The 15102-nt window shown below is 40.6% G+C and overlaps 1 protein-coding gene across 1 annotated transcript in view; it reads right to left on the bottom strand.

Annotated features, from left to right (window-relative positions):
- The window catches only part of GNAI1 (G protein subunit alpha i1), a 105234-nt gene that overhangs the window by 28600 nt on the left and 61532 nt on the right, over nt 1-15102 (bottom strand). The window contains exons 2-3 of the mRNA XM_005900849.3: nt 5997-6039; nt 5759-5900 (exon numbers count right to left, since the gene is read on the bottom strand). Of these exons, the coding sequence (XP_005900911.1) occupies nt 5759-5900; nt 5997-6039 (185 nt within the window). The remainder of the gene's footprint in view (nt 1-5758; nt 5901-5996; nt 6040-15102) is intronic.

Genomic DNA, 15102 nt, shown 5'->3' with positions numbered 1-15102 from the left:
TTACTATATATGTACATTTGTTGTTGTTTACTGGCTAAGTTGTGTCCATTCTTTTGTGACCCCATGGACTGTAGCCCACCAGGCCCCTCTGTTCATGGGATTTCCCAGGCAAGAATACTGGAGTAGGTTGCCATTTCCTTCTCCATGGAACCTTCCAGACCCAGGGTCTGAACCTACATCTTCTGCTTGGGAAGGGCAGAGTCTTTACCAAAGAGCCACCTGGGAAGCACATATATATACAAACAAGCAAAGAGATTAATTAAAACACCAAGACTCTAATCAATAAATGAATACAGGATAAAATAGGTGACAAACGTAGAGAAAGAGAGTCAATGAAGACATGGAAAAATGCATAGTTGTATTAAAAAATTGAAAATGTAAATTGAAATAAGACTTAAATTAGCCAATATTTTTAAAATTTAAGATTGCAAGATTTTGGCTACTGAGACTGCTAAGAAACAGCACTACTGCTAGGAAAGTACATTGATACAGCCTTTCTCAGAAGCAATCTGGCAAATTTGGCAGACAGATATAATTTAACTAACTAATGAAATAAATTTAAAAATCAGAGGAAGAGGAAAGTGGCCATAGTGCAGGAGCCCACTCCAGTATTCTTGTTGGAAAACCCCAGGGACAGAGAAGCCTGGCGGGCTGCTGTCTATGGGGTTGCACAGAGTTGGACACGACTGAAGCAACTTAGCAGCAGCACCAGCAGCGCAGGAGCAAACTGAGGTTTGGGGGAGAAAGGGAGCTTAAGTCCATTCAAGGCAAGGTTTTCTGTTCCTTACAGCCCAGCTTACTCTAAGGAAGTACTTCTCAAGCTTTCTTGGATGAAAGATCACCCTGTGTTTTATCTTCTTTTGTTTCTAATCTTTTAATACTAATACTATTGGAAATTAATTAAATGACATAATACATTTTTATTAACTATAAGAGTTAACATATAAATTACTATGTCAATTGCTGCAAGTCTGTCTAATTACTTCCCCTACCTCTGTGCTCACCTGTGTACATGCTTGTGTGCAGTGCCTAAGACATGTTTACAGGCCCTTATTCAAGGCTTCCTTAACTGCACATTATTAAAAACAAAATAATCTAATTTATCAGTATTGTCACCCACAGATTAACTACACTCATTATGAGAGTTCTGAAAGTATATTAGGCACAAAATTTGATTGCTCTATGCCAGCCTTGAAAACAATTTTGCTTCCTCTCATTTTAAATAACTAATATGTAATCTGCTTTGCAAATTCACTAGCTGCCAAATATGAAGCAAACCACAGCAAATGAGTCACCATCTCTTAAAATTTAAAATACATTTTGTCATCAGTTCTCACTCACTCAGTTACCCGACATATTAAAATATAATTCCAGTTAAGATACTGATAGGCTTTTTCGTTTGTTTCGTTTCAATAGGGATGTGGGGAATTACAATGATTCCTGAGTTCATAGGGAAGAGAAATGGATAGTAGCCTTGATATTTTGGTTAAAAAATAGTGGAATGGATGCACTCACCCTAGCAGATACCAATGTTCTATAAATCAAGAGAAACTAAATGTTACTCTGACAAAAATTATAATAGTAGTATAGTCATTATAAATGACAGTAGCAGCAATAAACACGTATTGAAATCTCTTACGAGCAAGGCATGTGGTAAAGTCTTGTCATTATTCCTTACAACCCTAAAAGGTAGATGTTATTATTATTTCCATCTTATGATGAAAATAAGTGGCTGAGCTGGGGAAAAAAGAATACATCGGTAAGAAAAAAAACTGGAGTCTAAAAACACTCAGTATAATGCTAAGGGTAGCATTTTCAAGTCACTCAGGAATGGAGTACTTAAACATGGTTTGTAAGGCAAGAAATGATCAAATTATAAAACATACTTAGATTCCACCTAGCAGGAGACACAAATAACGTTTCCAGGTAAACGGACATGTTATTCTAGAAAAAGATATGTTTTTAAAAATAATTTTAAGATGAAGAACATCTAAAGGTACAAAACTCAGAAGTCAGAATTGACTGAAGAAAACAAGGACTTCTAACGTAAGAAAAATACTGTTTTAAAACAATAAAAGAAATCTCCTGGATAAAACTATTTGCAAAGCATAAAGAAGTAACATCCCTAATATTCTAAGAGACTCAATGTGAAAAAGGACAAGGTATTAAACAGAACTGAGTAAAGACTACTAAGATGAGTCCAAATACTAGGTTCAATACTAAGAAGAGATACAAAAAGAAAGATTCTCAACCTCAGTAAAAATCAAGAAAATAAAAGCTAGTAAAGAAAAAAAGAGTAATTTTTCACTAAGATATTAGCAAATTCGGGACAATCCCTGGTGGTCAGTCCAGTGGCTAAGATTCCTTGGCTCCTAAAGCAGGGGGCTTGCGTTTGATCCCTAGTCAGGGAGCTAGATCCCACATGCTACAACTAACAACCCAGTAAAGCCAAATAAACTTACCAAAAGAGGTATTAAATAATTCAATGTTGACGTATCTAAGTTAATGAGACTGAGTTCACACTGATGCACAGTTGCTACAAGAGATTATTCACTTTTTTTTTCCCCCAAAACAGAAAAAACTATAGTACCTTCACACTTAAGTATCTGGTTATCCTTCAATTTAAGGCTGACTTCCAAGAATTGATACCTTAGAAAAAGAAATATATTCAGCCTTTCACTATACAGTTTCTTCTTTCTAGAATGCTTTTTTCCCTTCTTTAGGTCTAGAAAACTCTTAACACATGCTCCAATTATCAAGCTCAAAGTCCAAGCCGTCTTTAATTCATCTGTGTATTCCTGATTACAACTTCCAGAGCCTCATAGTATTTTAAAATTTGCATAGAGGCAAGGCTGCAAAGACACGGAGTAGACCAATCAAAACCAATGAGACAGCCTGAAGACATTTGTGTGAAAGAGTAACAATGGCTAACATTAGCAGAGGTAACAGTCAGAAGGAAGGAAGAAAATAAGTTACTAGGATACAGCTAGAGAGTCTAGAAAGAGTGGGTCAAACTAGCAACGATGAAACAAAACTGACCACTGCAGGCCTCCATGTAGATTCCAAAGCATCAGCTGCTAAGTTGCTAAGTCACCTCAGTCATGTCTGACTCTGTGCGACCCCATAGACGTCAGCTCACCAGGCTCCCCTGTCTCTGAGATTCTTCAGGCAAGAACACTGGAGTGGGTTGCCATTTCCTTCTCCAATGCATGAAAGTGAAAAGTGAAAGGGAAGTCGCTCAGTCGTGTCCGACTCCTAGCGACCCCATGAACTACAGCCCACCAGGCTCCTCCATCCATGGGATTTGCCAGGCAAGAGTACTGGAGTGGGGTGCAATTGCCTTCTCCACCAAAGCACCAGAAAAACAGTTAAAAAAAAAAAACAAAAAAAAAACCTTGTGTGAGGGAGCAGTTATTCCCAGTCAGTCCTGAAACAAAGTCTCTGAAAGTTGCTCAGTTCAGTTCAGTTGCTCAGTCGTGTCTGACTCTTCAAGACCCAATGAATCGCAGCACGCCAGGCCTCCCTGTCCATTACCAACTCCCGGAGTTCACTCAGACTCACGTCCGTCGAGTCAGTGATGCCATCCAGCCATCTCATCCTCTGTCGTCCCCTTCTCCTCCCGCCCCCAATCCCTCCCAGGATCAGAGTCTTTTCCAATGAGTCAACTCTTCACATGAGGTGGCCAAAGGACTGGAGTTTCAGCTTTAGCATCATTCCCTCCAAAGAAATCCCAGGGCTGATCTCCTTCAGAATGGACTGGTTGGATGTCCTTGCAGTCCAAGGGACTCTCAAGAGTCTTCTCCAATACCACAGTTCAAAAGCATCAATTCTTTGGTGCTCAGCCTTCTTCACAGTCCAACGCTCACATCCATACATGACCACAGGAAAAACCACAGCCTTGACTAGACGGACCTTTGCCATCCCATGGACTATATATATAGTCCATTGAATCGTCCAGGCCAGAATACTGGAGTGGGTAGCCCTTCCCGGATCTTCCCAACCCAGGGATCGAACCCAGGTCTCCCGCACTACAGGCCGATTTTTTTTATCAGCTGAGTCACCAGGGAAGCCCAGTCAGTCCTGAAATTAAGCCCAAATCTGCCCCCAAAGGACAGAAAATGAAAATATTTCTTGAGAAAAATATGAAAATAAAAAGACCTCATAAAAAAGCAGCTTGCATTGACCCTTCATTACCTCACACAATGGAGGCTACAAAACCTTTCTCTTTAATAATCGCATGTAAGATCTGAATGCATAATACTGTACACGTGAATTGGAATTAATGTAAAGTACAATTTATTCAATCCCTTATCTTAGGGTAGCTCTCTTGTGTATGACTAAGAGCTCAAAAACATTTCCTGAATGAATAACGATAAATGAATAAGTTACAGCCTGAATGGATAGGAGATAAGGCAAAAATTGTCTGGATATGATCAGATGCTGTTTCAGAAAAGATAAGTTAGAAGAATGCTATGAATTATTATTAAAAATGATCTTGAAGTCTTTGAAAATATTCTTTATTTAAAAAGAAAAGTTTAGTAAATTAATATGCCTCACAGCTTATAAAGAAATTTTAGTGACTTATTATACAAAATAAACAAATTTTTACAGATTTCCTCAATATATGTTTTCTAATGCAGCTTTCATTCATTTTTTTTCCTATTAAGTACAAATTGAGCCTGTATATAAAATTAAAAACCTGGCAGACCTAAGAAGACTAAAAGTTATGGTCTCTAAACAGAAAAGTCTTTATAGTATTATTAGGGAGATAACACACATATTGAACACATAAAAATAAAAAGGAACTATATAAAAGGGGGTAGTAGTAATAAGAGTAGTAATAATATACATCTACTTTGTACCAAAATATTAAAAACTAATCTAGAGACTCACTTAAAGGTTTCTGGAAACATCAAGTTTTACCACGTTATTTTAAAAAAAGAATCAGTGAAGAATAAACCATACACAAATAAAAAAAAACTTGAAAGAGATTAAGCAAGCAACCCAGGACCGGGGAGAAAAGAGGAAAACATAATATATGGGCCAGGCTGGGGCTGTTTCCAATCAAACTGCAAACAAGTTCCATACCGGGTCACATAAGGAAGCACAGGCCCACTGCCTTGTCACCACCGTGTGGCAATCTTCCCTATCACGTGACGTCCTGGGTTCCAGTTCCTTTACTGCTAAAACGAAGGGGTGGAACTAGCCTGTCTCCTAAGGTCCTTGTCCTTCTAGCTCTGAAATTCTGAAAGATGTTTTCTAATAGCAAGTATTTTCTGATTCCAAAGATAAGCAAACTTTATACTTGTTTTCATCATCTGAGACCAGACTGCTTTGTAGTCTGGGCATGAACACAAATATTTAGATCATTTCAGCATTCCAAATCATATAAACAAATTCTGAAGAATGCCAGTGTAGGCAGTTTACTGAACTCGGTAGTAACTACTCAAAACCATGATGGAGATTCAGAGGTAGTCAGTATACTATGTTATATAGAAAACACGGTAATGGTTACTGAGCGGTCCAAACCATCTGATGGATAAGGAAAGCATTCTGGCTCTAATGGGAAGATTATGCAAATCTGTGTATTCTTACTCTACTCACTTCTAAAGCTTCTGACCCACTTCACTCACTACTATTCTTCTGGTGCTGAGACAGTTGATAAATACAGTATGGTGTTATCATGTAAGGTTTTTTTTTTTTTAATTTTTTTTTTTTTAAACTCTTCTGGTCTGCTCCAAGGACTTTAGTAACTTACCGCCCGGGCTGAGTCACCAAAGTCAATCTTCAATCTCCCCATGGCCCTAATGATAGCGATAATTGACTGGATGGTGTTACTGTAGACCACTGCTTTGTACTGCTTACATTCCTCTTCTGAATAACCAGCTTCATGGATAATTCTAAGGAGACAAAGGAAAAAAAGAATACTTACTTCCTTTGAGGGAATGGTACACTTAAACAACATCAAAAAAAAATTATGTTTTAAATCTACTTACTTCATTTGCTTCACAATTGTACTTTTCCCAGATTCACCAGCACCTAAAAAATGTGAAATAAAATAATTAAGGGATTTCTAATTTTATCACATGTATATCCAACTCCCAAACACACACATTCTCTCTCACAGTTGAATTTTTTTTTAACATTTTTTTTAAATTGGAGTATAGTGCAAACTGGGAGAAGGCAATGGCAACCCACTCCAGTACTCTTGCCTGGAAAATCCCATGGATGGAAGGGCCTGGTGGGCTGCAGTCCATGGGGTCACTAGGAGTCGGACACAACTGAGCGACTTCACTTTCACTTTTCACTTTCCTGCATTGGAGAAGGAAATGGCAACCCACTCCAGTGTTCTTGCCTGGAGAATCCCAAGGACAGGGGAGCCTGGTGGGCTGCCGTGTATGGGGTCGCACAGAGTTGGACACGACTGAAGCAACTTAGCAGCAGCAGCAGCATAGTGCAAACTACTGCACAATTGCACTCATCTCACACGCTAGTAAAGTAATGCTCAAAATCTCCAAGCCAGGCTTCAGCAATACGTGAACCATGAACTTCCAGATGTTCAAGCTGGTTTTACAAAAGGCAGAGGAACCAGAGATCAAATTGCCAACATCCGCTGGATCATCAAAAAGGCAAGAAGTTCCAGAAAAACATCTATTTCTGCTTTATTGACTATGCCAAAGCCTTTGACTGTGTGGATCACAATAAACTGTGGAAAATTCTGAAAGAGATGGGAATACCAGACCACCTGACCTGCCTCTTGAGAAACCTGTATGCAGGTCAGGAAGCAACAGTTAGAACTGAACATGGAACAACAGACTGGTTTCAAATAGGAAAAGGAGTCCGTCAAGGCTGTATATTGTCACCCTGTTTATTTAACTTATATGCAGAGTACATCATGAGAAACGCTGGGCTAGAGGAAGCACAAGCTGGAATCAAGATTGCCGGGAGAAATATCAATAACCTCAAATATGCAGATGACACCACCCTTATGGCAGAAAGTGAAGAGGAACAAAAAAGCCTCTTGATAAAAGTGAAAGAGGAGAGTGAAAAAGTTGGCTTAAAGCTCAACATTCAGAAAACGAAGATCATGGCATCTGGTCCCATCACTTCATGGGAAATAGATGGGGAAACAGTGGAAAGTGTCAGACTTTGTTTTTTTGAGCTCCAAAATCACTGCAGATGGTGACTGCAGCCATGAAATTAAAAGATGCTTACTCCTTGGAAGGAAAGTTATGACCAACCTGCTGCTGCTGCTAAGTCACTTGAGTCGTGTTCGACTCTGTGCAACCCCATAGACGGCAGCCCCCCAGGCTCCCCCATCCCTGGGATTCTCCAGGCAAGAACACTGGAGTGGGTTGCCATTTCCTTCTCCAATGCAGGAAAGTGAAAAGTGAAAGTGAAGTCACTCGGTCGTACCCGACCCTTAGCGACCCCATGGACTGCAGCTTTCCAGGCTCCTCTGTCCATGGGATTTTCCAGGCAAGAAATTGGGGTGCCATTGCCTTCTCTGATGACCAACCTAGATAGCATATTAAAAAGCAGAGATATTGCTTTGCCAACAAAAGTCCATCTTCTCAAGGCTATGGTTTTTCCGGTGGTCATGTATGGATGTGAGAGTTTCACTGTGAAGAAAGCTAAGTGCCGAAGAACTGATGCTTTTGAACTGTGGTGCTGGAGAAGACTCTTTCGAGTCCCTTGGACTGCAAGGAGATCCAACCAATCCATCCTAAAGGAGATCAGTCCTGGGTGTTCTTTGAAAGGAATGATGCTAAACCTGAAACTCCAGTACTCTGGCCACCTCATGTGAAGAGCTGACTCACTGGAAAAGACCCTGATGCTTGGCCACCTCATGCGAAGAGTTGACTCATTGGAAAAGACCCTGATGCTGGGAGGGATTGAGGGCAGGAGGAGAAGGGGACGACAGAGGATGAGATGGCTGGAAGGAATCACCGACTCGATGCACATGAGTCTGGGTGAACTCCGGGAGTTGGTGATGGACAGGGAGGCCTGGCGTGCTACGATTCACGGGGTCGCAAAGAGTTGGACACGACTGAACGACTGAAATGAACTGATCTGATAGTTCAATTTACCTTGCTGTATTACTTTCTATACAGCTGTATTACTATACAGCAAAGTAAATCAGTTATACACACACATATATGAAAAATGTACTTTCCCATATAGGATCATTGCACAGTATTGAGTATAGTTTCCTGTGCTATATAGTAGGCTCTTATCAGTTATCAATTATATATATAGTAGTGTGTGTGTGTGTGTGTGTGTGTGTGTGTGTGTATATATATATATATATATATATATATATCAATCCCAGTCTACCCCTTTTACCCTGGTAACCATTTTTTTAACATCTGTGACTAAATTTTATTTTATATCAAAATGATCTTTACTGGTTTCCAAAATACCAAAAATTTCTTAAAAATAAGTCCAAATATTTATTACATCATAATACTTAAAACTCAACTGAAAAAAAATGCTTTCATCATTGTTTTTATGTATTCCCTAAAGCACTTAAAAAAACTTCTTCTTCTATGACTTATACTGAAGCAGTATAAATTAATTTTACTCAAGATTTTGCCCCTCATTGGAAGACATTTAACTGTTTGGCCAATTATCATAATTTTAACCTTTGCCTCTTGTGAAACAGATAGCCAGCAGTACCAAGAAACCATGAAAATTATTTTTAAATATTACGTTAAAATAACAATGTCTCATGCATTATATATAGTCGACCACCATTATTAAACAAGCAACATAGGGCCAACACACTTTGCCAGCAGTGAGGATGCAAAGGTATGCAGAAGGAAGTATCTCCGCCCATGTTTTTCTATATTCCCTATCACCCGAGTCATAAACCCAGTCTCAAAACTATCCCTTTAAAAAAAAAAAAACAACTCTCCCTGACCCTCTATACTCATGCACGATCTCACCATTTGAGTCTCTAGAATTATGCCATCACAACATGAAAATATTAATCACAAAATGGCCCTTTACAAAACTAGAGCCCTCTACATACTGAGAACATGTGAGCATAGCACACAGAACAAGGAAGGTGTGAGAGCTTCATGCTGTCTTCAGCCAGAGCTACACGTCATGGAGCTGTCACTCCTGTTAGAGAGACGGGGCTCAGGATTTTCATTATCTGGGCCTCATACTCCCATTTTCCCAGGGCCATTCCTACAGTGCTTTATGCTCCAGTATCACTGAACTTACAGTTCCCAGAACGCCTACTGCTGATGACGCCACAAGTCTTCAAACATACTGTTTCTCCTGCCGAATGTAATTTGCTCTGTTCCTCGTGCCACACCAGTGATGCTGTATCAACCATCAAACCCACCTCCTTCATCAGCCTTTCCCAACCCACTCCCACTGTGATCCCTGCTGCCTGTCCCTTTGCACATTTTCCACTTGAAAGCTCAGCAGCTAACCTGTGCTAGACACACCATCAACCAGAAATGCACGTGAATTGATTTAAGCTATCTGTGATGGATCTGGTAGATGGCAAACTTCTGGGCCTCATTCCCTTGCCCTTCCCCCTCAGCCACATGCACACAACCAGATCATCAGAGCATCTGAGAATAAGTCACAGTTAAATGGCCTATTTGGAAATCTGGGGGAAAAAAACTGCTTACATTTTACTTGTGATTTGATATTCAAGAAATTTCTCCAAGATAGCTGCATATTAAATAGAAAAGCAGGCGCTGAATAAACAATGAGGGCACTATTCGTTTACAGACAGCCTTTGAATCTTAGAGGGCATCTGCCAATACAAACAACTCCAAGATAAACAACCCATTATTTATTAATCAGCAACAGCATACTTGGCCCTATGAAAAGCACAATTGTAGGCATCATGGCTCACACATTTCTCCAACTCAGGCGAGGTCTGCCCAAGTCACACACCATCAACAGTTTTCAGCAGAGCTATCTCCAAGGGACCTCTGAGCTTCCAGGGCCCTGCACGTTGACTCAGCAGCAGGCATGCTGTGGTGACACCCCCATTCTGTTAGTGAAACAACTCAGAGGCTCAGAGAAAGGCTTATATGACACAAGTCCATGAGGTCTGAGAACCACACAAGGTGAAAAAATCAGAAACAGTCAGAATAAGATGAAACAGTAAAGAACAGAAAAGTTACTAGCTAAACTATGTGTGTAGGGATGAAAATTTTAAAATCTTAATGAGAAAAAAGCAAGTTTTCCTAATGTTAGATATTATTTTTACACTCAAATTCACTTCCCACGTCATCAATTGTTGTATGAGCAATAGAGAATTTAGTCAATGGTTTGCAGTTCAAAAAAATCCTGAAACATGTTTAACATTTAAGAGTGAGTGGTGGCAGTGTTATTGGTTGAATGTTTAACTGATTGTTTTGCTAGATACAAGGTACCCTCTGTGGAATAGATATCCCAGAGGCAGAAACACTTGGGGGCGGGGGATCTTTCAAAATTTAAAGATTTGTGTAATTAGTTTTCAATTCTTAGTTCCACACAGACTCTTAATAGGAAACTTAGAAATGCTGCCTTGTTACGGTTCCAAAATTCTAAACACTGCTATTCTTTCCATACAGCATATAGGAGACTAGCTCTCTATAAATCTCAGCACAGGCTTGTTTGAGAGATGGACAAGAAGCAATTGTTTATATATTAAAAAAACAAACAAAACAAAAACAAACCTCAGAGCTCATGGAGGCAGGATAAAGGAGAAAAGGTAAATTTTCCTAGCAAGACTCAGCTCGGCAGCTATCACTTTTCAATTCAATCCATAGGTGAGATTAAGAGTGAGAGAAGAAACAAGGAATATGTAGCACCAATCGTCAGGAGAGCTCCTAGTCACAGACCCCTGCAGTCACAAACTGACCCAGCCAAGGTGACTAGGTGGCCTCTGAAGTAACTCTCGACAAGCTGGTCGGTGTGAAATGAGAGACTTCAGGACAGTGGGCAAGAGTGTGTGCAATGTGGCCACAGGAACCATAAGGCCACTGAAGGGGATCCCCCAGGCCCCTCTTTCAAGAGGAAGTGGCAGATGGAAAACTGCAAGTCTGCGAGCAAACACTGCGCCCAGCAGTTGCGTGAAGTGGAGCTCGGCATGTGATAACACACCACACAGATGATGGGAGAAAAAGGGCACGCCACCACAGTGACGCGGACAGGGACTCACCTGCGGGCTCGGCCACAAGTGCACGCCTGCTCATTAACAGCGCATCAAGTGCTGACAAGGAGAGGCAGGAGGAGGGGAAAGGCTAAAATCATATAAAAGATTCTAAGTCCATGAATAGAATTATGTAAGTTACAGCTATAAAAATGATAAGCAAATAGTGCCTACTCCCGATGTTTGTTGAGGGGCTGTCTAGGGAAACTCGGAATCTTAACTGTAGTGAAGTGTAAAAGAAAAAAGACCTCCAACTTCAGAACACAAACTTGTCTTTTTTGCAATATTCTTTGTCCAGGACATCCCTGGTGCCTGAGTGGTAAAGAACTGCCTGTCCATGAAAAGATGCGGGTTCTGTCCCTGGGTTGGGAAGATCCCCTGGAGAAGGAAATGGCAAGCCACTCCATATTTTTACCCAGGAAATCCCATGGACAGAGGATCCTGACAGGCTACAGTCCCTGGGATCGCAAAAGAAGCGGACACACTTAGCAACTAACCAACAGTTCTTTGTCCGATTCTCTGCTTAGGTGCACATTTATACAAGTTACCAGTTTCAGGTACCCAACATCACAGGCTGTTCAGCATGAAAATAGTGATTTACCAAGGTCATCTTATGCTGAGCTCCTGACAAACTCAATTCAGTTCAGTAGCTCAGTCATGTCCAACTCTTTGTGACCCCATGGACTGCAGCATGCCAGGCGTCCCTGTCCATCGCCAACTCCTGAAATTTACTCAAACTCATGTCCATTGAGTCGGTGATGCCATCCAACCATCTCATCCTCTGTCGTCACCTTCTCCTCCCGGCTTCAATCCTTCCCAGCACCAGGGTCTTTTCAAATGAGTCAGTTCTTGCATCACGTGGCCAAAGGACTGGAGTTTCAGCTTCAGAATCAGTCCTTCCAATGAATATTCAGGACTGATTTCCTTTAGGATGGACTGGTTGGTTCTCTTTGCAGTCCAAGGGACTCTCAAGAGTGTTCTTCAACACCATAGTTCAAAATCATCAATTCTTCGGCACTCAGCTTTCTTTATAGTCCAACTCTCACATCCATACATGACTATTGGAAAAACCATAGCTTTGACTAGACGGACCTATGTTGACAAAGTAATGTCTCTGCTTTTTAATATGCTGTCTAGGTTGGTCATAACTTTTCTTCCAAGGAGCAAGCATCTTTTAATTTCATGGCAGCAGTCACCATCTGCAGTGATATGGAGCCCAAAAAATAAAGTCTGTCACTGTTTCCATTGTTTCCCCATTTATTTGCCATGAAGTGATGGGACCAGATGCCATGACCTTAGTTTTCTGAATGTTGAGTTTTAAGCCAGCTTTTTCACTCTCCTTTTTCACTTTCATCAAGAGGCTCTTTAGTTCCTCTTCATTTTCTGCCACAAGGGTGGTGTCATTTGCATATCTTAGGTTATTGATATTTCTCCCAGCAATCTTGATTCCAGTTTGTGCTTCATCCAGCCCAGCATTTCTCATGATGTACTCTGCATATAAGTTAAATAAGCAGGGTGACAATATACAGCCTTGACGTATTCCTTTTCCTATTTGGAACCAGTCTGTTGTTCCATGTCCAGTTCTAACTGCTGCTTCATGACCTGCGTACATATTTCTCAAGAGGCAGGTCGGGTGGTCTGGTATTCCCATCTCTTTCAGAATTTTCCACAATTTGGGGTCCACACAGTCAAAGGCTTTGGCATAGGCAAGAAAGCAGGAGTAGATGTTTTCCTAGAACTTTCTTGCCTTTTTGATGATCCAACGGATGTTGGCAATTTGATCTCTGGTTCCTCTACCTTTTCTAAATTCAGCTTGAACATCTGGAAGTTCACAGTTCATGTACTGTTGAAGCCTGGCTTGGAGAATTTTGAGCATTACTTTACTAGCGTGTGAGATGAGTGCAATTGGGCGGGTAGTTTGAGCATTCCTCAGCATTGCCTTTCTTTGGGATTGGAATGAAAACTGACCTTTTCCAGTCCTGTGGCCACTGCTGAGTTTTCCAAATTTGCTGGCATATTGAGTGCAACATTCTCACAGCATCATCTTTTATGATTTGAAATAGCTCAACTGGAATTCCATCACCTCCACTAGCTTTGTTCGTGGTGATGATGCTTCCTAAGGCCCACTTGACTTTGCATTCCAGAATGTCTAGCTGTAGGTCAGTGATCATACCATCGTGATTATCTGGGTAATGAAGATTTTTTTGGTATAGTTCTTTTGTGTATTTTTGCCACCTCTTAATATCTTCTGCTTCTGTTAGGTCCATACCATTTCTGTCCTTTATCGAGCCCATCTTTGCATGAAATGGTCCCTTGGTATCTATGATTTTCTTGAAGGGATCTCTAGTCTTTCCCTTTCTATTGTTTTGCTCTATTTCTTTGCACTGATCACTGAGGAAGGCTTTCTTATCTCCCCTTACTATTCTTATCTTTCCTTTTCTCCTTTGCCTTTTGCTTCTCTTCTATTTACAGCTATTGTTAAGGCCTCCTCAGACAACCATTTTGCCTTTCTGCTTTTCTTTTTCTTGGGGATGGTCTTAATTCCTGCCTCCTGTACAATGTCACAAACCTCCGTCCATAGTTCTTCAGGCACTCTGTCTATCAGATCTAATCCCCTGAATCTATTTGTCACTTCCACTGTATAATTGTAAGGCATTTGATTTAGGTCATACCTGAATGGTCTAGTGGTTTTCCCTACTTTCTTCAATTTCAGTCTGAATTTGGCAATAAGGAGTTCATGGCCTGTGCCATAGTCAGCTCCCAGTCTTGATTTGCTGACTGTATAGAGCTTCTCCATCTTTGGCTGCCAGGAATGTAATCAATCTGATTTCAGTATTGACCATCTGGTGACGCCCATGTGTAGTCTTGTCTTGTGTTGTTGGAAGACGGTGTTTGCTATGACCTGTGTGTCTCCTGGTAAAACTGTATTAGCCTCTGCCCTGCTTCATTCCGTATTCCAAGGCCAAATCTGCCTGTTACTCCAGGTATTTCTTGACTTCCTACTTTTGCATTCCACTCCCCTATAATGAAAAGGACATCTTTTGGGGGTATTAGTTGTAGAAGGTCTTGTAGGTTTTCATAAAACCGTTCAACTTCAGCTTCTTCAGTATTACTGGTCAAGGCATAGACTTGGATTACTGTGATACTGGTTTGCCTTGGAAATGAACAGAGATCATTCTGTTGTTTTTGAGACTACATCCAAGTACTGCATTTTGGACTCTTTTGTTGACTATGATGACAATACTACTCCACTCAAAAAAAATCCCAATTAAACCATTTTATACTGAATAAGATGAAATAATAATTTAACCTGTAATAAAACCAAATTTACAAATGCATTTAAAGTCACTTCTGTTTAATCATAAAGCTACTGTAAGATGAATAAGATCAAGGTCCTTATTTTTAAGATAGAAGCAAATAAAGAGGATGCAAGGGCAAATATGCAAATCTAGACAATATATTAAAAAGCAGACATTACTTTGCCAACAAAGGTCCACACAGTTAAAGCTACGGTTTTTCCAGTAGTCATGTACGGATGTCAGAGGTGGACCATAAAGAAGACTGAGCGCTGAAGAACTGATGCTTTCAAACTGTCGTGTTGGAGAAGACTCTTCAGAGTCCCTTGGACTGCAAGGAGATCAAACCATTCAAACCTAAAGGAAATCAACCCAGTATATTCACTGGAAGGACTGATGCGGAAGTCAAACCAGTCAAACCTAAAGGAAATCAACCCAGTATATTCACTGGAAGGACTGATGCAGAAGCTAAAGCCCCAATACTTTGGCCACCTGATGCGAAGAACTGACTCACTGGAAAAGATCCTGATGCCTGGAAAGACTGAAGGAGAAGGGAGTGACAACGGATGAGATGGGTGGATGGCATCGTTGACTCAATGGACATGAGTTTGTGCAAACTCTGGGAGATCATGAAGGACA

Source organism: Bos mutus, chromosome 4 (genome assembly GCF_027580195.1).
Source record: "Bos mutus isolate GX-2022 chromosome 4, NWIPB_WYAK_1.1, whole genome shotgun sequence".
Taxonomy (NCBI): domain Eukaryota; kingdom Metazoa; phylum Chordata; class Mammalia; order Artiodactyla; family Bovidae; genus Bos; species Bos mutus.
Note: the sequence above shows the minus strand (reverse complement) of the source record. Positions and strands in the feature narration are given on the sequence as shown.